This window comes from Hyposmocoma kahamanoa, unplaced genomic scaffold, assembly GCF_003589595.1.
Source record: "Hyposmocoma kahamanoa isolate Upper Pololo Valley unplaced genomic scaffold, ASM358959v1 87, whole genome shotgun sequence".
In the NCBI taxonomy this organism is placed as follows: Eukaryota; Metazoa; Arthropoda; class Insecta; order Lepidoptera; family Cosmopterigidae; genus Hyposmocoma; species Hyposmocoma kahamanoa.
The window spans coordinates 7,451,761-7,479,274 of NW_020654422.1; the positions used below are offsets into that span (position 1 = coordinate 7,451,761).

The 27,514-nt window shown below is 35.8% G+C and overlaps 1 protein-coding gene across 1 annotated transcript; it reads left to right on the forward strand.

The window, feature by feature from the left end:
• Positions 1-452: 452 nt before the first annotated feature.
• LOC113235151 (ras-related and estrogen-regulated growth inhibitor) lies at positions 453-27,514 on the forward strand. Its single transcript, XM_026470748.1, has 7 exons — positions 453-589; positions 11,167-11,365; positions 16,638-16,774; positions 18,649-18,807; positions 19,479-19,631; positions 23,415-23,583; positions 27,092-27,514. Exons 2-7 carry the CDS (start codon positions 11,257-11,259, stop codon positions 27,334-27,336), a joined length of 972 nt encoding a protein of 323 aa, XP_026326533.1. The 5' UTR covers positions 453-589; positions 11,167-11,256; the 3' UTR covers positions 27,337-27,514.

Consider the following 27,514-nt stretch of genomic DNA (forward strand, 5'->3'; position numbering starts at 1 on the left):
GAATATTTCGTTAGACAATGAGAGAAGAGTCAATTCGACTCAGATATTATATTGAACAGTCTATATTGTCTTCAACTATTACGGGTTCTTTTTAATTTTTCTGTTCCTTAATTATTCTAAGTGTACTCCTAAGTACAAACAACCAAAAACAATAAACAGATACCTAAACAATTTTAAAACCTTTTTTAAATATTTTTTTTCTACTACCGTTCACATTCAGAAAAAGTTTAAATTTTCAATCCATTATAATGAAACGTTTTTAATTAGGATAGAGTTTTCAGGTTTGAGAGAAATGTGAAATATATAAGCTGAAGGTACTATACACTAGTATGCGTTATACATGAGGGAGCAAATAAACATCTGCCCTGAGTGAACTAAACCTAAATGAGAAGATCCAAGATATCCTCAACTCAGTTGTATCGGGTTCGTGGGAAGAGTTAGTCGTGTCCGCTAACTCAGCTTCTCTACATAACATCGCAATACGTACGTTACGCAGCCAAGTGAATATATCCTTATAAAACTTTTTCATTTTGAATGAAAGCATTTACATAAAGATTCCTAGGGCCACGGATATTTGATTTAACATTCTGTAAGTAAATAAATTTGATTATACAATATTCTAAATGTTATTGTATTTGTTGTCGTACAATTTTAGATATGCGTCTAAAGTATGTTATACATAATAATAATATATATACTATATTAAATTGTATAAATAAATGAGCATAATTTTAGAAATTTCCATTAAATTTAACAGACTGATTGATACAAATTAATTGAAACTACTACTTTCAATCAAACAATATTTGATCGACATTAAACTGGCCATAAAATTAATAACTCTGCCGTCCTATCAAAACCATTACAACCGCAGGTCTATGTTAGTTAATGCTTCAACATAAAGGGCTCACATCAACACATTGTAAATGTCACCGCGTCGTTATACCTAAGGAATATTTTGTCGTTTCGAAATATTCCAAATGCCAACTGAATTCTGTTTTGAATAGTCACATTTTCGCAATCTTCAGAGGCAATTGAAATGCATTCGATTTGTATTATAAGTCAGAAACATTGCACGTTCACATGTTTTTTTAGTTTTGAATGCCTCTAAGTTTGGAGATTCAAATGAAAACACGCGATCTAATTCAGCAATGGCATTGAATTGTTTTAGAAACGATTCAGATGGTCTATAAAATTGTCCAATTTATGTGTCTATTGTGCTCCGTTTTTACTCAGTCCATTATTGAACTTGTCGAACAGCTTGACGTTGTAAAATTTATGCACAATGTCCTAACGTTTTATTAACGATCCAATTAAACAGCCTTGTTGACGCGTGCTCCTTTTGTCACGTTTCAAGATTTTTGATGAGATAACTTTGCTAGATTGAGAAAACATGCGAAAAATAATGCCAAAGACGTTAAAATATATCGGTTAACATAAGAGTCCACTGATTCAAGTCATATTAGGAACCCCTTATTACATAAATACGTGTAAACAATTAGTGTTTTCTTATATTACTATGTATGTTATTGTTTGCCTTTAAGGCATTGACTTACAAATAAATGGACGACGGGTCTAATACAAAAACCACAAACAAAAAACGTCCCAAGTCAACCTATTTAAACGTAGTGACATGTAAAGGAATATGAAAAAGCTAAAACGTTGAATTTAAATTGTAATGTCATCGCAAAACTGTCCAATTTTGCTTGCTTCGCTGTCAGAAGAAACAAACGAAGACTAAAGTGTGAATGACGCTCTGTATACGATTTTAACGCCCTATAAGTTCGGACACTTTTTAGCGCGGACCCGACGTCCATATAATTGTAAGTCAATGCTTTAAGGTATGTATTTATGAACCTTTTTTATGATGCCAAGCGACGGGACGAATAAGTATGCGCCTGGTGGTAAAAGACACGCCTGTCATGTAGTGGCAGTGCCACTCAGAGCTTTAAATCGCAAAGATCGGAGCGCAATGAGACATAAGTTAACAAGTCATATGTGCGTGTTATTTGACCAGCAGGTCGATTCAAAACCTTACGATAACTCTGTTGTCGACCGATTCGGTTAGGTATCGTACGATTTCTTTTCATTTTTATTCACAATAACCGAATCGAACGTCAAACTATCGTTTCGAAACCGAACCGAAATCACGTCATACCCGTTCAATTACTCATACTTCTCGACCGGCAAAGGCTTCTTCTTCTTCTTCTTCTTCTTTATTAGTGGCTTGTTTTGTGACTTTCACAATTCCGCCAATGTCACGTCGTAGGTAGCCTCTACACGGGAGGAGTGGATTTGTTTTCAAATATAATTTTGATCCTTACTGCTGTCTGTGAGACTCGAAGCGGGTTTATCTATAATAAAGCACACAGTTGCAACATCACAGGACAACACAAAGCATAGCCTAATAAAACAGGGTTGTTAATAAAAGTTATAGGTATATTAATGAGTTAATGCAAGCAGTGTAGTTTTAGATAGGGGTTATATAAGAAATTAAAAGTAAATAAATAATTAGATAGAATACAAAAAGGGAAAAAACAGAAAAAGGTAAACATTTTACAATTTTAATTGGTTAATTGCCAAAAAATTTTTTTTACATTTTAAAAAGGGAGGGCTTGGACATCTCGAGGATGCACTTTATGTTGGTTGGACGAGGGACATCTTGAGGGAGTAAATCGTAAAGAGAAATGTTCAGCTTAGGGCAGTTAAAAAGAACATGATCTGTGGTGCCATCCTCAACGCCACACTCACACAGAGAGGTATCCCTTATCCTAATTTTAGCAAGATGGACGGGTGTGCATGCATGCCCAAGCCTTAGGCGACAGATGATGGATACGGCCTGTTTACTGAACAGTTTTTGTTTAAAAAACCAGGGTTTGTTTGGGATACATTTTTGAATCTCGTAGTAGTATTTACCTGCCCGGTTTCTGGTGTTTTGCCAATCAACCTGCCATGATCTCAGTAGATGATCATGCGCCAGGGTGAGAAGATCATGGTGGTACACTTTGTCATAGGTTGGGGAGCCACTGGTAATGGCCTGTTTAGCACATAAGTCTGCAGTCTCGTTACCGGGAATACCGCAGTGCCCTGGGATCCATGCCAGGATAATGTTAAGTAGTTTAAGTTGGCATCGGTACAATACTTCTCGGATTTTCAAAATAATGGGGAACTTGTTTTTGAGGCGGAACGGATTAGATAATATTGCCTGGAGGGAACTTTGAGAGTCACTAAAAATAATGGTTTTACCTAAATTATGGGATTCAGCAAACTGGATTGCCTCAAGGAGAGAGACCGCTTCTCCGGTAAACACAGAGGTTAGCGGTGGGAGTTTGTAGTTAAGGAGTAGTTTGTAGGCAGGTATCCATACGGCTCTACAGCACCACCTTCTTGCAATTTAGAGGCATCCGTGTAAATCGGAAGCCAGCCTTCGTATTTGGTAGCTAATTTTTCTTTTAACAGTTTAGATGCGTGAGGGGAATCTTTGTTAATGCCAAAATTGAGGATGATCTCTGGTTTAAATGTTAGTGATTTAAAATTATTGTTAAATATTGGGAGTCGAGTGAACTGCTCTATGGGCAGGGAAGGTTTCCAGAATTTGTTAAAGCTATGGAGCACACACGGCGTTTTATAATTAGCAGATTCCCTCGTCGCCTGCGACAACATCTGTAACCGTTCCAGAAGAGGGTGAGAAGCATGTTGCACTGCTTTAATAAAAAATCGATCACTAAGGAATTGCCTACGAAGGTAAAGGGGAGGATCCACGCATTCGATTTGGAGTCCATTAATCGGGGATGTTTTCATAGCGCCCAAAATTATGCGAAGACATTTAGATTGTATTTTAACTATTTTATCCAGAGGTAATTTATTACATGGATCCAAAAGGAAGGAGCCGTAATCCAAATGGCTACGGACTATTGCGTTATATAGCAGTTTTTGGGTAAAAGGATGTGCACCCCACCAAATACCCGCGAGGGTACGGAGAATGTTAACACCTTTCTCACATTTACCGCTGATGTAGTTAAAGTGTTGAATCCCACTTAGTTTGGAGTCTAAAAACATGCCCAAGAATTTGACATGTGTATCTACGGGAATGTAGTCACCCTGACATAAAATCTGGGGGGATGGGATATTCCTTTTTCTACAAAATACAACACAACAACACTTGGGAACCGACAATGACAAGCCATGCTCGGCTAACCAATCGCTCAGATAGGTTAAGGCAGAAGTGAGGCGTGATGTTGCTTCCTGGACTGATTCTGATCGTACATACAGGGCTACATCGTCAGCATACTGCAGGACCTGGCAGAACGAGTTAACCGTCATTTCCAGATCCAGCGTGTAAACATTGTAGAGCAGGGGACTAAGTACGGAGCCCTGGGGGAGGCCTTTCCAGACAGATAGGGGAGGAATAGAAGTACCATGGCAGCGAATTTCGATAGATCTGGCTGAAATCGAGTTAACAATAAAACGAACCAACTTCTCAGGGACACTCAGCTGTCGTAGCTTACTTCTGAGCACTGGAAGAAGGACGTTATCGTAGGCGGCTGCTATATCCAGGAACACGCCTACGACATACTGTTTTTTTTGAAATGCTAAACGAATATCTGTGGTTAGGATACTCAAGCTGTCTAGTGTACTGGATCCCTTTCTGAACCCGAATTGAGTTTTTGCCAATAGACCGTGCCTCTCTAAAAAACCATTCCAGTCGATTCCTTATCATATGTTCCATCACTTTGAATAGGTTAGAGGATAGGGCAATCGGTCTGTACGAATTGCAGTCGAGGGGATCTTTGCCGGGCTTAAGAAGAGGGATGATAATTTGCTTGTTCCACTCATCCGGTATGATACCCACGTCGAAGAAGGTGTTAACTAATTTTAGATAATATAATTTTGTTTTTTCTGTTGAGTTTACGAGGAATGAATATGGGATGCCATCTATTCCCGGAGCAGTATCCTTAAGCCCAGTTAATACCATATTCAATTCCAGTAGAGAGAAAGGACCATCAAGTTCTTCAGAAGCCGAGATATAGGTGAAAGTATGCAATGGGAGATTGTCCTTGTTTGGGACTGATGGCCAGCTAGCACCCAGCTTGTCTGCAAATGAGTGAATCCAACCTGAGGAGTCGTTTGAGGTGTTTCCTTTCGGGCGTAGAGAGCCGCGGAATCTTTTATCTGTCTCCAGACTACGGATGCTGGAGTACGAGGTGACATGCTTTCACAGAAATTTGTCCAACCATGTTTTTTCTTTGGGGCCAGAACCCTTCTACATTGGGCTGCTACCTGCTTGTAGTGTAGAAAGTTCTCCTGAGACATTAGATCATTGTACTTCTTTTCTGCCTCCTTCCTTTTACGGATGGCGTCCGTGCAATCAGCATCCCACCACGGAGGTGAAATCCTTCTGCGCGTTGTTTGTGTCTGAGGGATGTTGGTGTGTGCTGACGTTAAAAGGGTTTCCTTGAATGCCCTGTATGCCGTAAGACAACTGTCCGGCGTCACGTCAGGGAGGGACTCCACTTTGTTATTGATTTCCATCGAAAAAGATGACCAGTCAGCTTTATTTAATCTAAATTTTAAAAGTGGGGGAGTGTAATGAACTTTTAATCTTTTATCCGGCAAAGAGATAAGAATGGGGTAGTGATCACTTCCATATGTACTTTTGAGAGTGCACCATGTTAAAAGAGAAGCCAACTGCGGCTTACCAAATTGTTAAGTCTATTGCACTGCATGGGTTCTGAGTTGGGTTGGGCCTTCTTGTGGGGCTGCCATTATTTATAACGCACAAATCCAGCTCATCCAGGAGGTCAATAAGCAGGGTGCCAAATGAATCTGGACGATAAGATCCCCAGGACTCATGGTGCGCGTTAAAATCGCCCATAACAACTATAGGGGAGGGGAGCACTGATATAATGGAGCGGAGATCTTGCAAAACAAGAAAATTAGGGTGGGGAATATATATTGACACAAAAGAGATATCATCAATCCTTACTGCTACGGCGTTAAGTATATCTCTATTGTGTGAGGGGAGATGGATTTGGGAGAAGAGCAATGATTTATTAACAAAAAGTGCGCTCCCTCCATGTCCATCATCCCTGTCATCACGGAGACACGAGAATCCGGGCACATTGAAGATGTAGTCCCTGGGAAACCACGTCTCCGAGATGGCAAGGACTAACGGAGAGATTGTGTTTATTATATGTTGGAATTCATGTTTTTTGGATTTTAGACTGTTACTATTCCATTGAACAATATTCAGAGCCATTTTTAGTGAGTAGATTTAAAAGAGGTAAAATTTTTGGGGCAACGTTGGGCGGTAGTGGGACGTCACTGAATTTTTTTAGAATGTTAATGACCAGTAACCATAGAAGGTCAAGGCAGTCATCATTAGGGGAGGTCTCTGTTGTGTTTGAGGGGTTACCTAAAGCACAGCCATCAGGAAGAGTAGAAGGACAATCTCTAATTATATTGTTGTGTGCTTCTCTGTCGTAACTTTTCCCTAAAGGGCCTGATTGGCGAGGTGTCAGAAATACTGTTTTTCTGTAAGACTGTGTTAGCGGGGTAGAGGGAGACAATTGTGTTGGGAAGGGTGGTGAAAGTGTAGTGGGTATGCTAGTGGACACCCTTGATGTGTCCGCATATGATCTTTTAACATTTGGGAAGAGAGCAGCAGCTTCCTGAAACGATATATTGTCCTGTGACATACGCATTTTGATAGATTTTTGCCGGGAGTGCTCAAGGCAGTTCCTGCTTGTGGCAAAATGGGTTCCTGAACAATGCAAACAAGTAGCATTATCCTCCACTACTGAGCAAGTCTCCCCGGGGTGAGATTGGGCGCATCTGTAACATCTAGGCTTGGATCGGCATTGGGTCTTAATGTGCCCGAAACGGCAGCAGTTGTTACATTGTATTGTGGGCAACTGGTAAGCATCTACTACTATAGGCGTGTAATAGAGGAAAATTCTCGAGGGTAGATTTTGACCTTGAAATGTCAGTACGACCGTTTGGGTGGGGGTCCATCTAGTAACTCCATTATCAATCTGTTTGCGGTTTAGTCTTCTAGCTTTGAGCACAACACCACAATAGTCAGGTGTAACCATAGCCTCTACTAGCTCCTCCATTGTCAACTCCGTAGGGATACCTCTGATGAGCCCTAAGCGTGTAACATTGTAGTTCGGAATCACAGCTTCATATTTATATAAAGGTAGGAAATGATTGTTGATAAACTCGTTGGCGTCCTTACCAGTCTTAAATTCCACAGCTATTCTGTTCCGACCAACCTTTTTGATTCCACCATTAACAACATTACTAATTTTATTTTTGTTTAAAAATTGACCAAAGATTATGGGGCGGATAGTAGTACCAGACGAGGGAGTTGTCTCCTGTCGTGAAACATGGACAATAAACGGACCTTTATCCTGTTCCGAATACAGTTTGGGCATTTCTGTCAGCGACGGGTGAGTGTAAATTGCCTTGGGATCACTGGATTGGCTTGTAACCGGGGGTGTGGACGACGGTTGTTGCAGTGAATCCGTTATAGCTTTTTTATTGGGTTCTGGTTGAGACTCATGATCAATATCCAGACGTCGTTTTGTGGCATAAAGCGTAAAGACAGGAGGAGATAACTCCATTGGCACTGGAGACAGATCCCTGTCCGGAGGGTCAGGGGGATCGAGAGGAACCCTGTCCATTGTTTACGACGTAAACAACGGAAGGGAGGGAGTTTAGTTAGTTATTAAGCACTTACCCAAGCAGGTAAACATAAAACACAACTATACACTAATATAAAACAGCTCAGAGACTGTGGAACAATCGCCTAAAATAACCAAATTCCAAACACGTGTATCAGCTAACACTCCGAACCATCACCACCCCGGCAAAGGCTACAAACGTTATTCAGAAGACAATTAACGAATGAAAGTTACCGATCGTCCTATTGTTTATAAAGCAAGAATGTAATATGGTAATCTTTCATTATTTATAATAAAATGTGGATTTTCTTCAATTTTATTAATTTATTTTAATGCGAGACTAATGCATTCCTATATTTTAGGCCTTTAAAGCCTTAAAAATGTGTATAAAAGGATTTCATTTTTCTTATAATCTATATTCGCCGACTAACTCCGTAAACGTTGTTGGATAACGATATCGTATCCGAATCCGAATCGAACTTTTGAACTCGAAAGCATACCATCAGGTGCACGACTTGTTTGACCCGTCACTTGATATAAAAAAGAATGGTAAATACTTCCCTGGATGAACTCTTTTACAAGGACTCTACTCTACTGCTACTAAATACTATCTATGAAACCTGATTATATGAGATTATATAAATATAAATAATAAAAGGTGTATACATATCTTGAACTCGTTCCATGAATTCGTCTGTAAACTAAACAACGACCTCTAATATTTACGAAGTAACCATCTTCTAAAATTTTTTTTGAAGTCATTATTTTAAATTGATAAATAATGTTAAATTGATAAAGGTATGTAGAGGCAAAGAATGCAATACGGAATAGCTATCACTACCCCTTATTCTCTGACAAGGATTTGCTCAACGCGAATATCGGACCGACATTTAATTCCCTCTGTATCTAATTTCCACTTTATGCTCCAATTTGTCGAGATGTGATAATAGATAATAGCTACATATTAACTATTTTAGAACTAGTGCATTGCATCTAAATTTAGGAAGAAGTGATTTTGTTACAACTGAAGCCAAAGGTTTATAATTAGAATTACAATACCATAAGTAATTTAACGCAACTCTTTAATAATCTTTCATTTTAATATTCTACCCTGCGTATACTGCGACTTGTTATTAATATTTGAAACAAACAGTTTAAAGTTTTAATTTTTTTAATTATTTAATTAACAATTTTAATTGTAATTTCGCACCCTAGGTATAAATATCAATTTTTGGTATTAATTTTTCATGAGAGACATTTAAAGATACTACGAACGAACTTAGTCGATAACCTTTTGCTAAAATACGAGAGATCTGAAATTACACATAATTTGTTTCATGTACATACGTATCAGGGTTTGTTGCGAATTTCATATGGTGATACTCATTGCTGATGTTCGACTCGCGCTGGAACCTTCCAGAAACAGATTGTAAACCGAAAAACCAGCTCAGCTGTTGTTTTTAAAATATAACTTTGATAAAATTCTACAACGACTAAGCCTGGCAGAGTGATTCTTTTCCTGCAGATTGAATCTTTTGTGAATAAATGTCACAAAATCATTGAAATAATATTTTATTATAGTACCAAAGACAATAGAAAGCGTTTTCATGTAAATAGATTCTGCAAGAATGTACATTTTTCGCGTTTTCTTTAAATAGGTACGTAAAATCAGCATTCATGCGAATTGTAAGACAAACGTTTAGAACGTATCTTAGATATTTCGGTTCAGTAACTGCATAATCGTCGCCTTACTTCTCAAACTCGCATCTTAAGCACAAAGTAACGGAAATGCAATCAAAATCAAAATCATTTTATAATTATACTCGTAGACTGATTCCAAGTCACATTTCCTTCATATTCACATTATATTTGCCATGCACCCAAACGAACACTTCGTTAGAAATTGAAAAAGAAAACATACTTTGGAAGCTTTTCCCATCTCCTGAAAAATCACTTTTTATAAGACAAATGTTTTAGAAAGTAAGGCGTCGATATGATATAATGGTGAGGATGTCTCGGGTTCGATTCCCGGGAAGTCCAATTTGAAAAGTAAGTTAACGAAATTGGTTCGGGCGCATGTTTTCTAGATAGTACCCACGGAGTTAATTTCTTTACTCTGGTACCTTGTTATTCTAAGAAGTTGCCTAGTTTCAGACTAGATAATTTGTGAGGTAAACTGCTATTACAAAATTATCATTATTATTAATAATAACTAAAATAATAATATTTATTATACATGAAAATAGCATCCTAATAATAATGATGTACTTCAATTTGAAGTAATATTGTAGACAAAAAGTATTAACAAAATTAATTAAATGTTGGGTTACACCACTTTTGCCCTGATAGCCTCCAATATTAATTACATATTATAAAGCAATATATGTACTAGTAGGTGTGAAAATGTTATAAAGCAATATATGTACTGGTAGGTGTGAAAATCATAACACCAAAATTTTTGTGACTCTAATTAAGTTTATTAATTAAATATACTTACAGTTCAAAATACTTTATCCACTTCATAAATGTAATTAATAACCTGCTGCCCTTGCCATACTGTGTTATCCTTGAATTACATTTCACTTTCACGGAGATACATCTCATTTATGGTCTGAGGAAATTTGATCATGTTTCCATTTATCGCAATGAGCTGAAGTGGTTACCCATTAGACTTCGCCGGAATGCTCATATTCTTAATCTTCTCTATGGCATCTTATTCATTCCTCACACACCACCTTATCTTAAGGAGCGATTTGAATTCGCCCATCAATACAACCCCCGACTTCTGCGCTCTTCTTCAACTCTCCAACTTAAGATGCCATTGCATACCTCCCAGTATTGCGACAAGTCCTTTACTGTTCAGGCTATTCGTTTGTGGAACGCTTTACCTTTGTCTATTCAACAAGCGAAATCATTGAATATATTCAAAAATATGGTTAAAGTACACTACCTTCATTTAGTGTGACCTGGACTGCTTATGTATTTTTATGTTTTGAAATTCAGTTTTAGAAATTTTTATAAGTATGAGAATATCTAGTAGTTTACGATATTCATATATATGTATTGGTTTTATTATTTATTTATAAATATATGTATATTTGTATTTATTTATTAATTTTTATCAGTTGATTTAGTAATTCTTCATACACCACCGTCTTTTTCCTATGAATTATATAATTACTTCCATCCAAAGGTTGTCTGGCAGAAATCGCTTAAAGCGATAAGACCGCCCATTGTACCACCGCTTATTTTTAATTTAATTGTATTGTATTTGTTTCCTTTTTTGGTGTACAATAAAGAATTTTTGTATTGTATTGTATTGTACTGGCAGAATATCCAAATTAAGTTTGCAACTACAAAATAGGGTATTTAGTTAAGTGATTGCACTTAACTAAATACCCTATATTGTTATTTGTATTGTAGTTATGTAGGACTATACTTTAATTTCATGTTCCATAGAATAGAAAAAAATTCTTTTCAGGACGCCAATTGCAGGTACTGACGAGAAAATGTAATTAATTTGTCCACTGTACATTTGGTTAGTGGTCACCAAAGACCACCCAATGTCACAATGAGTACCACCACCTCCCCAAGAACTTCGTTGGCCAAACTTGTTCTTTACCCGAAAGGCAAGCCTTTCAAAGTCATGGTATTGGGCCAGGCCGGAGTGGGTAAATCAGGTAAGAAACATTTTCCACTTAAATATTATATCGGTTAAGTACAGACTATGCTAACGGATAATTCGTGTATTTAAGTCGAATTTTTGCTCGACGTATTTCGAACCAGTGGTCCTTAATCACGAACTTCTGCGGCGGTGACTCAACGAAAACTGCGCGCCAAAGCCTTGACAGTTCGGTCACTCAGTAAGGGCTGGTATGGGTGCGGGGGCAGGCAGTAGCGAGCAACTACCCTCGTTTTCATTCATTCTTATTAAAGTCAAATGCAGAATCATACAGTACACTAACAACGTCACGTTTTAAAATCTCATCCACACTGCTTTTAACGTAGTACCTAACACTTTTTTCCATAGTTAAGAATTAAATAATTGCACACCAACCAACGCGAATGCATTTTATATGTGCATTTAGTTAAATAATGTAATAATGTGTAAATAAATAAATAAAAATAAATAAAAATAAAAAGTAACTAATCCACTGTTAATATTCTATTGATAGTATTACAGTTTCAAACTCAGTAATCATAATTATAGTTGTGAGCTCTCCCCTCTGCTCGTATTAAACTCATTGTCGAAGACACATTGTTACAGAAAAAGAAATACAATAGTGTCAGGTATGTTTTTTAAATAAATACGCATTTGACGTCTATATGTCACCTGATTGAAAGTGTGACGATGAGGTCGACGGGTTCACTGTCGCCTCGAAAAAGCCCACGTTATACCGTTTAGGGAACAAGCCTGCAGGTAGGGAATTCTACTCCATAGCCGTTCGCCATATAAACATGGAAGTGCAACGCTTCGTGCGAGTTCTTGGTATACCAACAACATAGGGGTGGAACCCAAGCCTACATCTAGTACTCGATGATGAAAAGGGGAAGGCGGAATTAAAACGTGCAATTCCTTCGCATACTCTCCGTGATAATTATCCTATAATACCGATAAGCAGGCAACTCTGGAGATCGCGCCATGTAATCGGTCCGTGTGTATTGATCCAGGAAGAAAATCAATAATTAAGAGACAGCTTTTCCTTCTGTTATGAGTCGGAGCCCCATGTTGAAGTATAAAAATCGACAGTGAAACGCTTTAAAAATAGTTTTTCATAAACTTAAATGTAAAATTACATGGAGCTTCTTTAATTTAACATGTTTCTTAAAAGGAACTAATCTTTATAATTGACCCTTTCGATCATCATCATTAAGTACAGGGTGGTATTTTCCACATTTTGTCGGTTCGATTTCCAGAGAGGCAATAATGTCCCCATTAAGCAAAATATCTTATCTTCAATATTGAAAGTCCTGTCTCACCGTGTAGCACAGTCGTGGAACATCCTGTATTAGCGACAATTATTTAATGTCTCCTTACATGTGGCATTTGCAATCAAATAACAGGCAATCAAACTTCTTGAACCGCAACCTCTGCAATAACCTCACTCGCATGAGACAGAGCTACAGAAAATCTTAGAGCTAATGTCCTATAGCACAAAGTGTCCCTAACTTTCGTGAGCTGAAAATAGTGACTTCAATTAGAAATTCCAAACAAGCGTTATAATCGACTTTGTAAAGAAATATTATTCATTAAATTTATGATACGATATTGGTGTAGTAATACATAATAAAAAAGGTATAGAAAAAAGCACCAATTGTGTTTCTTGCTCGTTCTTTTCAGTGAAATCGGCCTATTGAATGAGTGGTGATGCTCGAAAATAAAAGATGTACTATTAGTGTTCATTCATTTTGTTGTTTCAAATTCCTTGACAACACCCTGGTAGAATTCACTATCAAAATTCACTATAGAATCACTATGGAAAGCGTGTAGCTGATAAGAAAAATTACTGTTTTGATATAGACACTGGCCGCTCTTGCACGATGATTTCTTTAAAACAATCCTAGTTAGGCTTGTTCTTTCACGGCGTCTACTGCTGGAAAACTTACGATGACTATAGAAATACCTACGATAAGATTGATCTTCTACCATGCCGGGACTCCAAATGAAATTTGACGTCTGGTAATAAATTAAGGTATTTTTATTAAGGCACTTCCCGCCACCAGCCGTGGCAAAAAAACTTTTTACGAGTCATTCTGGTTCATTTAATCTTCCCAGATATAAAATTGAAGTTTAACTTCGACCAGCGATCACGGTGGTATTTTATAGGCGATATACCGCTCTATCTGGGTCTGTTTGTGTTTTTTATAATGCATGTAATATCTGAAATATTTATGAAAAGTAAGTATTCCCTTAGCTAACATTATAAACAGAATATAAAATTATATATCGTCGGGATTCGTTATAACATTTTGCTTTCAATTGAATTATTTATTTGATTCTAGCTTTCGCTGGTATGTCTACATCACACAGTGTTGAAATTTATATTATTTGTTTTAGTTCACTTTTTTAGCACTAATTCACTATTTCGTAGCCAGTTGTCGAGCTTGTTTTTGAAGGCATTAACAGGGACAGCAGAAACAACATCTTCCAATTGTGCACCACTGTTGCTGAAAAAATTGTGTGCAGCAGGAATTTTGGAAGCTGCACGAACTAGTTTCAGATGGTGGCCACGTGACGGTTTAAAGTTTTCTTTTCTTTTGAAGATGTTTTGTATTCCTGGTAGATTGTACTGACTCATCAGAATTTTATAAATCTAGATGAGGTCACCACGAAGGCGTCTTTCTTCCAGAGTAGTGAGACGTAATACGTGTAGTCTCTCCTCATAGGATTTGCGTCGAAGAGCCTGTGGCATTTTATTTGCCTTCCTCTGAACGTTTTCAAGAACGTTTATGTCTTTTTGGAAATAAGGCCTTTACGCTTGATATCCATATTCCAGCAGTGGCCGTATATAGGTCTCGTAGATTTTAAGGAACACGTCTACTGTCATTGTTTGGAACGATCTGCGTGTGACAAGATATAGGAGTTAGCTTATAGTTAGTTACTATTATAATGATATGCTCATCCCACTTAAAATTGAATGCAATATTGACTCCAAGATCTTTTTGAATGTTGACTGACTTTGGGATATTTGTTACCAAGATGCAAAATGCTACATTTTGATGCATTCTATTTGATAATTCAAACTTTGGTCCAGTCTTGTATACGATTTAGATCTTTTTGAAGTTGTCCAGAGTTTATTATGTAAACTTTCCATCATCAGCAAGAAAGGCACAATTGGAATCTATGAGCTCAACTAGATCTGTTACATACATTCCAAATAGGTGGGGAGCGACCACTGATGCCTGCGGTACCCCGCTCAGTACCCTCTTTAGTCGCGACAGGGAGTTACCGACACGTAGGGTAAGGTTGCGTTAGTCGTACCACCGCCTAAGTCGTACTACAGCGATATCTGGTCTCACATGCGTGGGAAGTAATATCTAGTAATATAAATTTGAACTATTAAGTTTGCGAGTAAACAAAAACAAACCGGCGGCCGGTCAATGTTCGTGTTGGGAAAAATTTTAAAAAGTAAGTTTTTGCACTGTTTTCTTTAAAACTTCTCATTTATTCGGAAGTTATAGTAATTTTTTTGGTATTCGTCTATTTTTGACGTATTTTAGCATTTATTTAAGCACAAGCAAACGGCAGATCTTTTTATGTCATAACAGTAATTTTGATTTGAATTTTGAAAGTGTCGTTGCTTAAGTCGTACTCGTGGAAAATTCCTTAATCGTACCGGTACGACTTAGGAATTTATGAAAATTATTTCTTAGTTTTTCAGCTAAATAATATATTTGTACACAACAAAACAAATTTTTTAGTGCCTTTATTATATAATATGCCTTTATTTGATTACCGAAGCATGTTAATTTTATTTCATTACAATTTGTAAGTTCATTTCAGGAGAATTTTAATTTTATTCAATTAAAATTTATAATTTTATTTCAGAAATCATTTACTTATAATTTTCTTTCATTACAATTCATAACTTTTTTTCAGAAGAAATTATAATTTTATTTCATTACAATTCATAATTCTATTTTTTAAGGGTTTAAAATTTTTGTTTTCTATGTTCCCTTACACTTGAGATTTTGGGATTGTTCTCTCCCTTCAAAAATATTAAGAATTATTTGATTTCAACCACCTTAGACCTTACCTGTTTCTAGATTTTAAATGTTGTCTCTTTATGATCTCTTTCTATTAGTACTGTATATACAATTTGTGATGTCCTAACTGAAGTGTTATTTTAAGTACGACTTAGGTTATAGGTGGTACGAATTAGGCGACCAGGTGCCTTAATCGTACCAAAGGTGCTTTTTGAAGATCTCGTCAATACCTGACTCAATAAACGTTTTTGGCATTTTCATTAAAAGACATTGATAGTAAAATAAATAAAGATCCCGCAGACGCTAAAGGTTTTGTTTAATTTAAATAATTTTAAATATTACAGGTGTTTTTTCTTAGGGGGTACGACTAACGCAATCTTACCCTACCTGGAATGTTCTTTTCGAGTTATTAAGACCCAAAATATATTTTATGGAAACGGTGATTAGATCTAATTACCGCTGCCATGAATTAGAAAGTTCAAACATTTTTTTTATAAAAAACAACTAACACCATATAAATAACTTTGATTTTCTACTTTTTGTAATGAATTACACCGATACCAAAAATATCTCTTTACTAATTTTTACCTTTTTTTTTCGGCAGAAATAATCATAATACAAATAATTACACTGTTCTTGTAACTACTGCAAATCATATGAAAAATTGAAGTAATTTTTAATAATTACCAATAACAAAATATTAAAATAACCTGCTTTAAATTTATTTCAAAAATATTTAATGGCACTTGTATCATTAGAATTAAACCAAATGTAGTAAAATATACAAATAATAATTCAGCTGTGTCAGAAGTAGTGGGTTTTTCTTAAAAAAATTTGAACTTTCTAATTACCGTATCAATGTCGTATCCATCGTATACGGTTTCCACAAAAAATGTGTCTTAATAACTTGAAAACCAGTTTGTCTATTCTAATGCCGTTTAGACATAATAATAGTTTACTTTAAAGTTGTTCACATTTCAATGTTATTGGGTATAATAAACGAGAAAAAATAATGGCTACAGTGATTAGGCTGAGGATACCGAAATGCTACGGTAATTAGGCTGAGAACGCCGAATTTGTGAATAGCTGAAGCACTGTTTGTACTTAAAGGAGGACAAATGAATAAATAATAATTTCAGATAATAATAATTGTACAAATGAAATGGATTTAATTAATGTTATTGTTTAAGTTTTTGTGAGACTTTACAGAATAAAATAATTACGAGTAGGTATAATTTATTCCAGCTCTCGTTGTGAGATTCATAACGAGGCGTTTCATTGGCGAATACGACCCCAATTTGGAGAAAGTCTACGCTTGCCAAACAGTAATAGACAACGAAATGATTTATTTCGAAATATTGGATTCGGCTGGCGACCCAAGGGTAAGTGGAAAAAATAAATACGCACGTATACGTATTTTTCCAGTTCAATCAGCGTAACAGCTACTTTACATACTCATAGAATGGGCAGTTTGACCCGAAACGAAAATGATTGATCAACACTAAAACAATAGTCTAACTATCAGTATATTAAATAGTAGATTTGTTAGCCATGTTCTCTATATACTTATAAAACAGTTATTTTTCCCTTGTTTATTGAAACGTTACAGCTTTGAAAATAGTCAAATAACAACAAACATTACTACCGAGTATCGGTTGCAAAAAGATTACGAAATAAGTATAACATTTTTATAAAAAAATAACCAACCTCAAAAGTTTGCGAAATTACATCTATTTGCCAAGTTTTATTGAAAACGGTTAAAGGAAAGTGGGTAAAATCCAATAAATCGAATTCATCCCGTAATTTGGCTCCCGTAGAGGCGGAATTTTCTTCAATTTTGGGACAACAACTGACGAATTCCGTCAAAAAATAATCATCGATAAAAAATGTCGAGTAATCGCGTAACATACATACACAAAAAATACAGTCGAATCGGGAACTTCGTTTTTTTTTCAGTCGGTTAAAATATATTACTTAACTTTAACTGCCTCCGTGGCCGAACGGTTACCATGCCGGACTGCCACGCAGGGGTCTCAGGTTCGATTCCCGAGCCGGGAGAAATATTTGTATGGCCTACAGTTGTTTCTCTCGTGAGTTTGGGTGTAATTTGTGGTTGTCTATGTGCGTGTCCATGGCACCCGCAACACAGGGTTTCTCTAGTGCGGGGCTATGTTGAGTGTGTGCGTTATTATTTATTATTATTATTCGTAACTAGACGAACATTAACGTTTTCGGTGTTCAAAGCATATCATTTTTTAGCACTGACAACAAAAGGTATTTGGTGCCAATATTCGTGCAGCCACTTGAATTATTCAGTGAAAACAAATCGTAACCAATTCTCAGAATTGAAACATTTATTTCTGAAACTTTAATGGTATTTTAGATTTTGAACAAAAGCTCTACTCTGCTTCTTATACAACGTTGTAATCCCAGCTTTTCTACATCGTTATTCTACTGTGTTTTCATAACCCAAATCTCTTGAAGTTTTTATATTGTTCAATGATGCTTACCCTAGTCTACACTATGTTACGCATTCTAATATGAAGCGAGCTTCATATAAATCATTTCAAAATAGAATATGTTCAAAAAATAAAGGTCGCCAAGCGTATGTAACGCTTCCCTTTCCCATTAGGGTAGTCAGAGACTACAGCCTCGCGACGATCCTATAAATACGTCATCCACTTTATCAACATGCTCCTTCCCTTGCATTAATAATATTTGTGCTTCATCTGCTAAACCCGATATTTACAATTATCACACATGAGTGTAAGAAACAGTATCCCTCCTTCCACACACAGCCAGGCGTGCCGTGCGTTCATGAAGAAATCTAAAACCCCATTTGTTTGATTTCCTTCGCCTTTCAATCGAAGACGTAGATAAATAATATGTTAAGTATTTATATATCGTCTGTTTAAAGGTAAAACCACATAAGTGACATTTCTTCAAAAAGTCTTTACATAACTATGGTAAGAAACTCACTATCTTTCTGCAGGTGAAACTCAATAACAAGAAAGCTATAAACTCAATAAGTGGTTTTATTTGCAGAAAGATGGTGATTTTCTTACAACAGGAACATAAATTGGAGATTTTTTGTGAATTTGTAGAATGTCACTTATGTGGTTTTACCTTTAAGCACACGATTATGTTAAATTTTCATTTTCGTAGGATTACGTATCTATATCAAACAATGTACATACAGCGTCATTAAATAGAAACTTACGATTTTGTAAATATCACATAAGTTTTTTTACGCTAGGAGAGCGAATATGCGAACCTGGAGAGCAACATCCGTTGGGCAGAAGCGTTCATTCTGATGTATTCGGTGACAGACAAGTGCTCGTTCGACGAGTGCCATCGTCTCAAGTTCCTCATCAATTACAACAAAAGGCGCCGGAGATTGGCTTCATCATCGAAGGTAGGAGTTACCAAATAATCCTTATTTTTCGAAACGGTGTAATAATAATCTAATGTATTTTATTTTTAAACAGACTTTACTGTAAATTTATAAGTTCACCTTTCTCCATTGAACAAATAAATCAATACGTCTGTAAATGAATAGGTAGGCAACTCCGAAGACCCTTTTGAGTTGCTAAAAGGCTAGAATAGGTTCAAGTTAAGCACGGTCTGTTGAAAGAACAGTTTGAGTAGCATGCCGAGTAATTCACTTAGTGAGATTAATTAATGGTTGACATGTTACCATGGAAACAATTCTCGCTTGAGAAGGTTTGGTTTCTGTTACCTTCACTAACTTCTGAGTATTTAGCCACATGATCGAATTTCATCAAACAATAAGAAATACGTTTTCCTGTTACGTAGAAATTTTGCAACGTAACTAGTGAGTACTTATTATGGCTATAAAGGTATAGGTACTTTCAAATTTAACAAATCTTTGTCAATAATTACACTTCAATTCTTATATTTTCTTTATCTATCAAGTTCTTAGGTTTATCTGTCAATATACCTAAAGGAATAATTTAGTGATTACAAAGTAAGACGCTGAGTCTCTGAATACTTTTATTGCACAAGAAATTGCACACCAGAGTAAACTTTAGTAATGTTCCTTAAAAACAATTTTCGTAATTACAGGACAACGTGCTAGAAACACCAGTGGTACTGGTAGGAAACAAGATAGATCAAGCTGGAGACCGCATGGTGAGCACAGAGGAGGGTCAGCGCCGCAGTAAGGAAATTGGATGCGTCTGCTTCCACGAAATTTCCGTTCGTGAGAGCATCGAACAGGTTAGTGTGTTTAGTGTTAATATACCTGTATCTGTATCTAGTGAGAATTTCAATGAACCACGTAGGTGCGTGGTGTTTGAAAAATATGAAACAAAGCTTAAAGTATCGAATTCTTAAGTTTTTGCGACTATTAGGCTCGACTCACACTGGCGCAGAGTCGAAGCGTCGCATCGCGTACTGTTTTTCAACTACACCGCCTGGCGACGCGCGACACGCACGCATTATTGCGCCGCACAGTGGGCCCAAATTGATAATTCTTGGCCATAGAAATAACTTGTGGAGTATCGAGAATTTTTTTTATATGATAGATAATAATGTCCCTAACAACTTTTATTGTTGTATAATTTCTTGAAAAGTTGATAGTTTCGGAGAAAAATTTTTTTTTTTCTGTATTAGAGAAATATACATTTATTTTTTATCTCAAAATATACAAAAATGTAATATGCGTGGTTTACTTACAGTATAGTTCCAATCATTTTCTATGTAGAAAAAAATAATCCCTCTGCATGTACTTGCGGCTTTGTAAGTAAAGGTGCGGTAAAATTGCTAACTCTTTTATGTACTTTTTTAACAAAATACATGAGCTTCGACTAAAGAAAAATTCATTTTAGTGTAATCTAGAGAATGTTATAGCAATAACACGAAAGTTAAGTATAAACTAGTATATTATAAGTATATACTAGTATAATGATTGGACCTATACTGTAAACAAACCACACACATTAGATTTTCCTACATTAAGAGAAAAAAAATGTTTATTTCTCCATACAAAAAATATTTTTTTTCTCTGAAACTATCAACTTTTCAAGAAATTATACAAGAATCAAAGTTGGTAGAAATGTTATTATCTATCACATAAAAAAAATAGCTCGGTATTTCACAAGTTATTCCTTTGTCCAAGAATTATCAATTATTATTCAATCATCACAATCACAATTTTAGGTATTCAGAGCAAATTTTTTTTATATTATAGTAGATAATAACATTCCTAACAACTTTTATTCTTGTATAATTTCTTGAAAACTCCACAAGTTATTTCTATGTCCAAGAATTATCAATTTGGGCCCACTGTGCGCCGGGATCACAAAGTGGTAGGCGTCTGACACCTCACGGCGCCCAAATGATGCGCGTCGACGCGCGAAGCCGCTCGAATGCTGCCAATCGAAGACGCGCGTCGACGCTCGATTCCATATTTGCAAAACACAAATTTGTAACTTAATAATGGGAAAATAGAGATGAACATGCTATAGGCGAAAAACATGACGCGTCGCGACGCTTCGAGTCTGCGCCAGTGTGAGTTGAGCCTTACACAAAGGAAATATGACTTTTTTCGGATCTTAATCGCATATATATTTTTGTTTTCAAACAAACCAACGATTCGGGCTTTTTATAGGTCAGCCGTGGCCATGAGACCTGTAAAGACCCCGAAAGGTTGGTTGGACCCCAGAAAACAGGTTCATTTCCTAAAACTTTAAGCATTCTGGAAGTTAGAAGCAACCCACATAAATCTAACTAGTGCAAGTTTGTATGAAAAGGTTTAAAATTATTGTAATAGTATTTGATTGTTAACGATAAGTAATAACTTTAATCATATGATGCAATGATGAAAACGATACTAATATGATTGTATATAAAATATACTCGTAAACATGTTAAGACGGCGTGTTACGTGCGTTACGCTGAAACTGCTAGCGTCTGTTTGTTACTCGTGTTGGAAACATGACGTTTAGTAGACTGTACCGAAATAAACCGTTAACCGAACCAGTAAAAATTATACGATTCTACTACTGCTCTAACATTTCGTCATTGTAGCGCACTATATCAACCTGCTCGGGTGGGTGCTAACAAAGAGTGAGCAAGACCAAAGCAAATGTACTTACAGTTTATTAATTACTACATGTGCAGCTATCAATCCAAAACAATAGTCAAGAAAAGGCGCAAAAAACAATCACATTTAATTTTAGAATTTAAATATAAAACTAAAACTTAAAGAAACTATAAAATATATACAAAAGAGATTTGTAGTGACTGCTGCGGTTCGCTACAGTCATCATCCCGACGAATCTAACAACACGTGGATTTATTGCGAACTGGGGTATAAAGAGAACTGTTATTGTCCAAATTTGTGTGTTTTTATACATTTACAATATACACCTTCAGATATACAGATGACGTACTTCGTACAATTGATTTTTGTTACACTTGGGTACTTAAAGGAGCTTAGGTACACGTCAAAATGTTTACACGTCCGTGTATTTTATTATTATAATACATGTTCGTGTTTACTTCATAATATGGAAATATTGCTTCAATTCAAGACCATGTAGATGATTACAGAGAAACTCATCATATCAAAAAGCCTATTGTTGAAATCATACACGTGTAGAGGACCTGTCAATTATTAAATAAGTACCAATTACTCTTTATTTTAAGGTTTATCCTATTTTTGTTTATATTTCGTGTTCTTCGAATCAAACAACAAATCTGAAGCGGATTATTTTGTGAAATATCCGTGTGTACCTAAAAACATTTTCCTTCAACGGGGTTCCTTTGAATTTCGTAGAATTCAACAAAGCTCGTCGTATGCACAAATAATAGAAATTCCTGTATCAGAATGTTCCTGCTAGTTTGTGAACAAATCTTAGTACATTTCTATGTGTTGGCAAATTCTCGAGAGGAAAGAAAGTACTTAATAATTGTCCTTCTTAATTAAACTCAAAATGAAGGGTACGTTATGTTTAAACTTGTGAAAACAATCTAAATTTCGAAATCAAATCTAAAAAAATCGAAATCAATTTGGGCTTATATCTAACGCTGTGTCTGTAACTGACATTGCAAGTTTGATAAGGTGCTATTATACGCATTCAATAATTTATTTAAGCCATATGATGAAGTTGGAGTGTGAATATCAAACATATTTTAGAGTCAATTTGTTTCGTCTTGTATTAAATTAATAATCCATGAAACTACATCACCTTAACAAACGTTCATAAGTCACGTTTGGTGTGACATTTTTTATAACACTAATAAATCCAATACTCTATTATACAAAAGAATACAAGTCTCCTGTGAACCATAGGAGCATAAAGCGCTGTCACGGAACGCGTGTAATTTAATTAACCCTTTTGTTTGCATCAGAACACGGCTGTTTCTCTCCGCCTAAAATTCCATGTGTCCTAATTATGCATACATAAAATAAACAAATATTCTAATCACGAAGCTGTCATCTTTATGTCGTATAAATAGCATTGCCTAGCGCTTAATTAAACCTGGAATTCTATAAAAACGTTTCGAGGCGAATTTAATTAGCATGGTCTTGGGTCAGTACGACTTATAACATTATTTGCTTTCAGCGGTGTAACCATGGTGTACCTGAGAACTTATACGAAAAGTGAATTTCCTTTAAATAAATAAATTTGAAAAAAACACGTTTACGACAGACGTCGGTATCAAAATAAACCTAATAGTACAAATGCCAAAAGCGACTGCTGCACAAAGGCCTCCCCTCTCTTGTCCTATTGTTCTCAATATTGGGCAACATCTGCAATGCTATTCTCTTGTGAACACACTCGATCGCTCGATGTCTAGACCGCCTGGTCAGTCCTGCAAAAAGGAGTGCAAGTCATTCCGCCATCGCCGATGGACGTCGTCTATCGTGTCTCCTTTTGAGTTATGGGGCTTCCTTTACGTGGCTATCTTGGCCCACAACTCGTTCGGCATGCGGCAGACATGACCAGCCCAGTATAGAAATTACTATACAAATAATAAGATTGCAAATTTCAGGTATGGAGTGTATTCCACGATGTGCGTCGTTTCTGGCGCGTTAGCAGCAAATGGACCAAAGGCAAGAGGACTGACCCTGACATACATCCTGCAGCTCTTGGTCGATCATTGGCCCGAGCCGCCTCCGACTCCGCACCAGAACCAGAGATGGAGTTCACAGCTGCTTTTAGTGAGTTTTCACAATTCACGAACGAGTTTCTTTTCATATTTAATTTCATGTCCATCTATTTACACAATTGCCGTGCTCTTACTTGCGATCTATTGTTATTCAGTTTCCATTACCCGATAAACCTCAGCGCAACTGTGGGTAGGCTGTATATAATATAGTTTGAACGAGGATACAATGTTGTTACTGCAACATTTTGTTGATTTTATATAAAATGAAAATTCGCTTTAAGCTTTAAGTCTATTTGTATTACATGCAAGGGAAAAAATTATTTATTTATAGTATTGTAATACGTATTTTGAAATTGAATACATTGAACACAAGATATATAAATGGAACTATAATTCGACAAAATTCCCGCCTACTTCCTTTACTTGCATTACAGGTCGTTTCCGTATTTATGTACCTACCCTCCCTACAACCTATATAACCTACGTGGAGGGTCTGTGTCGATTCGTATTTATACATGTTTTACAAATAGCTTGAATAAATAAACAACAAGTGGACATGTATGTTTGTTTACTAACTTACATGGAAAGATAGGTAGGCAGGTATATCTTTTGTAAATCACTTTTTCTTAATGTAATGACGCATTTTACTAGCAAGGTGTTGTATAGCGGTTTTTGTGCAATAATTTAGAAACCGGGCGCAGGAATTTTTGTATATACGAGTTTATATGAACCCTGCCACACTGAAACGCACGGCTTTAAACAATCTGCTCATTACCAGTTAGCTGCCTTGGGCTCAGTGGAGCGAAAAGCAAAGAGACTTATTAACAACAATTCTCTTGTGTAGTCGAAGCTACAAAATCTCGACCAGCGCCGAAAAGTGGCCTGCTTGTCGGTCTTCTATCGGATATATTTCGGGGATTGCGCGCAGGAACTTTTAAATTTAGTTCCACCCTCACCTCAAACTGACTTGGCGGGCCGAGTGGTAAAACCAATCCTTCAGCAGCTCCTCTCTCCGCGCGGGAGATTGTTACTAAAAAATATCGAATAAATCGGTAGTTGCACTATACTTCATTCGATTTTCGATTTAGTCATATTTATCAAAAAATAATCGAATATAGTTACTAATTTAGTAATTACTAATTAAATTTTCAGTGACTAAAACAACTCCTCTATACTATGCTACGGAATGTAAAAAAAATAAAAAATCGATCCCATTACGAATTTATTAACAATCAATCCAATTATTATTACGATATTGATCAACAATCAAAAATTTTTAACTATTTCAATTCACAATCGATAATGGATCAACAATCAAAAAGTGAAGTGTAAGTGTAAAAGTGTAGTAACTTATCAGTAACTAATTGATATCAAGAAACTAATTATTTCGATTATGCTTATAATCGAATAATTCGACTATTTTTAGTAACTATCGCGTTCACAGGTGGCGCTACGGCAAAAAAGTTGTTAAAAATCAAAAACTCTGCAAAAAGATCTGCAGCAAGCTCATAGGAAAAATCGTAAGGTCCGCTGGTTCGTCCGCGGCTTAGTTGACAAAGCGTCTAGCACGGTTGGCTAGAAATCTCTGGTTCGAATCCAGCCGGTACGAATCCAGTCGGAATTTCACAAAAAAATATTGAATATCAAGGTGCTGAAACATCCTTTAATATTTAATTACAATAATTTTCGAGATCTCAGGTTTTCGCGATTGTTACATGTAGGTACTGAAACTACTTTTCGGATGTAAGTTGCGTATGTTTGTTTATTGAAACAATTAAACGTTTCGGGCCCTCTTTTTTACATGTCCCATAACAATAGGTAAAAGTATAAGTTGTCGGTCTTTTAAATAAGTACGAAGTTAAATTCAATTAATGAAATGGTTACTAACTCAAAAATATAAGTAAACTAGAGAATTATTAAAAATCCCTGAGTAAATTTAACTAAGTTATTGGTATGTAGTTGAGTTTACTTCATTTTAAGAATTTATATTTATTAGTATACATTACGCATGAACAAACGAGTCAATAGTTTACAACAAATTATTTCACCGTGTATACCGAGGGAAGGACCACTAACCCTTATAATACCTACAAGGTTTAACTTTGACGTTAGCAGTTTAATCTCTTCAAAGTTAGTTTTCTCTACCTGATGATTTCGCGGGAAAATTTTATATTAATATTAATTTAATAAATTATATTTATAAATTATATTATATTATATAAATTAATTTAATAATTTAAATTTTAAGTATATTATCGAGAAATATTGAAGAATATTTCCGGTTACCACACTCGAATATGAAATAATACTTTATGATAATATTTTAGAATATTTAAATAATAAAAATTGCCACCGAAATTAGGCACACAAAACTAACCTGAAAATTACCCTTACACGGCTAATGTAACATTAATATTAAACATGACCAAATCTGTATTGTAATTGGATTAAATGTTGTATCGTTTTAAAGACATAAATTATTAATTAATAATTATTATTATTAATTCTCGTTAAATAGTATCACCACGTCTCCGTCGTTAGACAGGTCTTTTTCAAAATTTCAAAATTTTTCAAAATTTACTTATTAATACCAAGATCGAACACTCAGAAAAAATTCCTTCGATTCGGCCGGATTCGAACCGTCGTCTTCTAGCATGCCGTGCCAGACGCTATACCAACTAAGCCAAGAAACGAACCAGCGGACCTCAAGAATTTTTCTATGTGCTAGTTGTCGTGTCTTTGTATTTGGTTTTTTTAACGATTTTTTAGTACCGGCCCTGGCGAGAGATATCGCTATTCACTGTATTTTAAATTTTAGTATTTGAAGTCAGAGACGCAAACTCATAATTAATTTTACCCATAAATTTCAAAACTTGTCATCCTACTTCCCGACCTACGTTTTCAGTATTAGATTAGAAATTGACAAACTAAATGCCTGGAATATTCAAAAAAGGCCAAATCTTTTTCAGAAGACTATCTTACCAGATTGCGAAGTCGTGTTAGGCATTACCGGCATTTCATAGTTTATTGCATTTTCAAATAATGTGGTAGATGTATGATATAAATAAATATTTTTTCCAGGGTTAAAAGGTTACATTGTTTCGAAAAGTTTCGTAAATAATTAAACGGAAAACTGTTAAACCACGACCTAGATGTTAGGTTAGGTTAGGTTAATCTATTTATTAGGGTAATCTATATTAGGGTAATCTTATTGTAGAAACGTTTACATTGCCCTTTGAATGAATTTATGACTGTGAAAACGACTGTCGAGCATATAACTTAATAAATTAATGTTAAGTCTGTCACCGTTTTTCATAAAAACATTTCTATTCTTCTTAACATAAATATTTTCATAAATGTAATGCGACGCTAGTGCTGTCCCTCAAAAACAACTCTGTTAACCCTTATGTGTCCAAGGACCTGTTTTGCATCGGTAAAATTACTGTCTTTGATAATTCATGTTCTCTGGAATTCCAAAAATTCAATTTAATAATAGTAATAATAATAATAATAAAAATTTAACTTACATGTTATTAATATACATTCTAAATATTTTCAAGGTCGTCGTTGGACAGAAGTCGAATTAGACGAAGAAGGTGAAGTATTGGGGGTGGTACGCAGCGATTCTACATCATCTTCAGGGAAATCAGAATGCGCCGAAGAGTTTCGAGCCCGCGCCAGCACGGACTCCCGCTTGCCCCCCCGCCCTGCTCGACCACGACACCCCCTCCCTACTAGGCCCTTACCACCACCAGTGAGGAGAATGAGCGTGGCCATGAAAGGAAATAACGCCAGTACATATTGACTACAGGGTATTTTGATCCTTGATACAGTTTGCCAAGAAAAAAACAATTTCTTCGTACAATTTTATCTTGCGTTCTAAAAAAATATTTACAGTCCCCATATAAAAACTGTATAGATGCTTATTTTACGTTTAGAAGTAGAATTATATATTTTTCAGTAAACATATACACACTTATTTG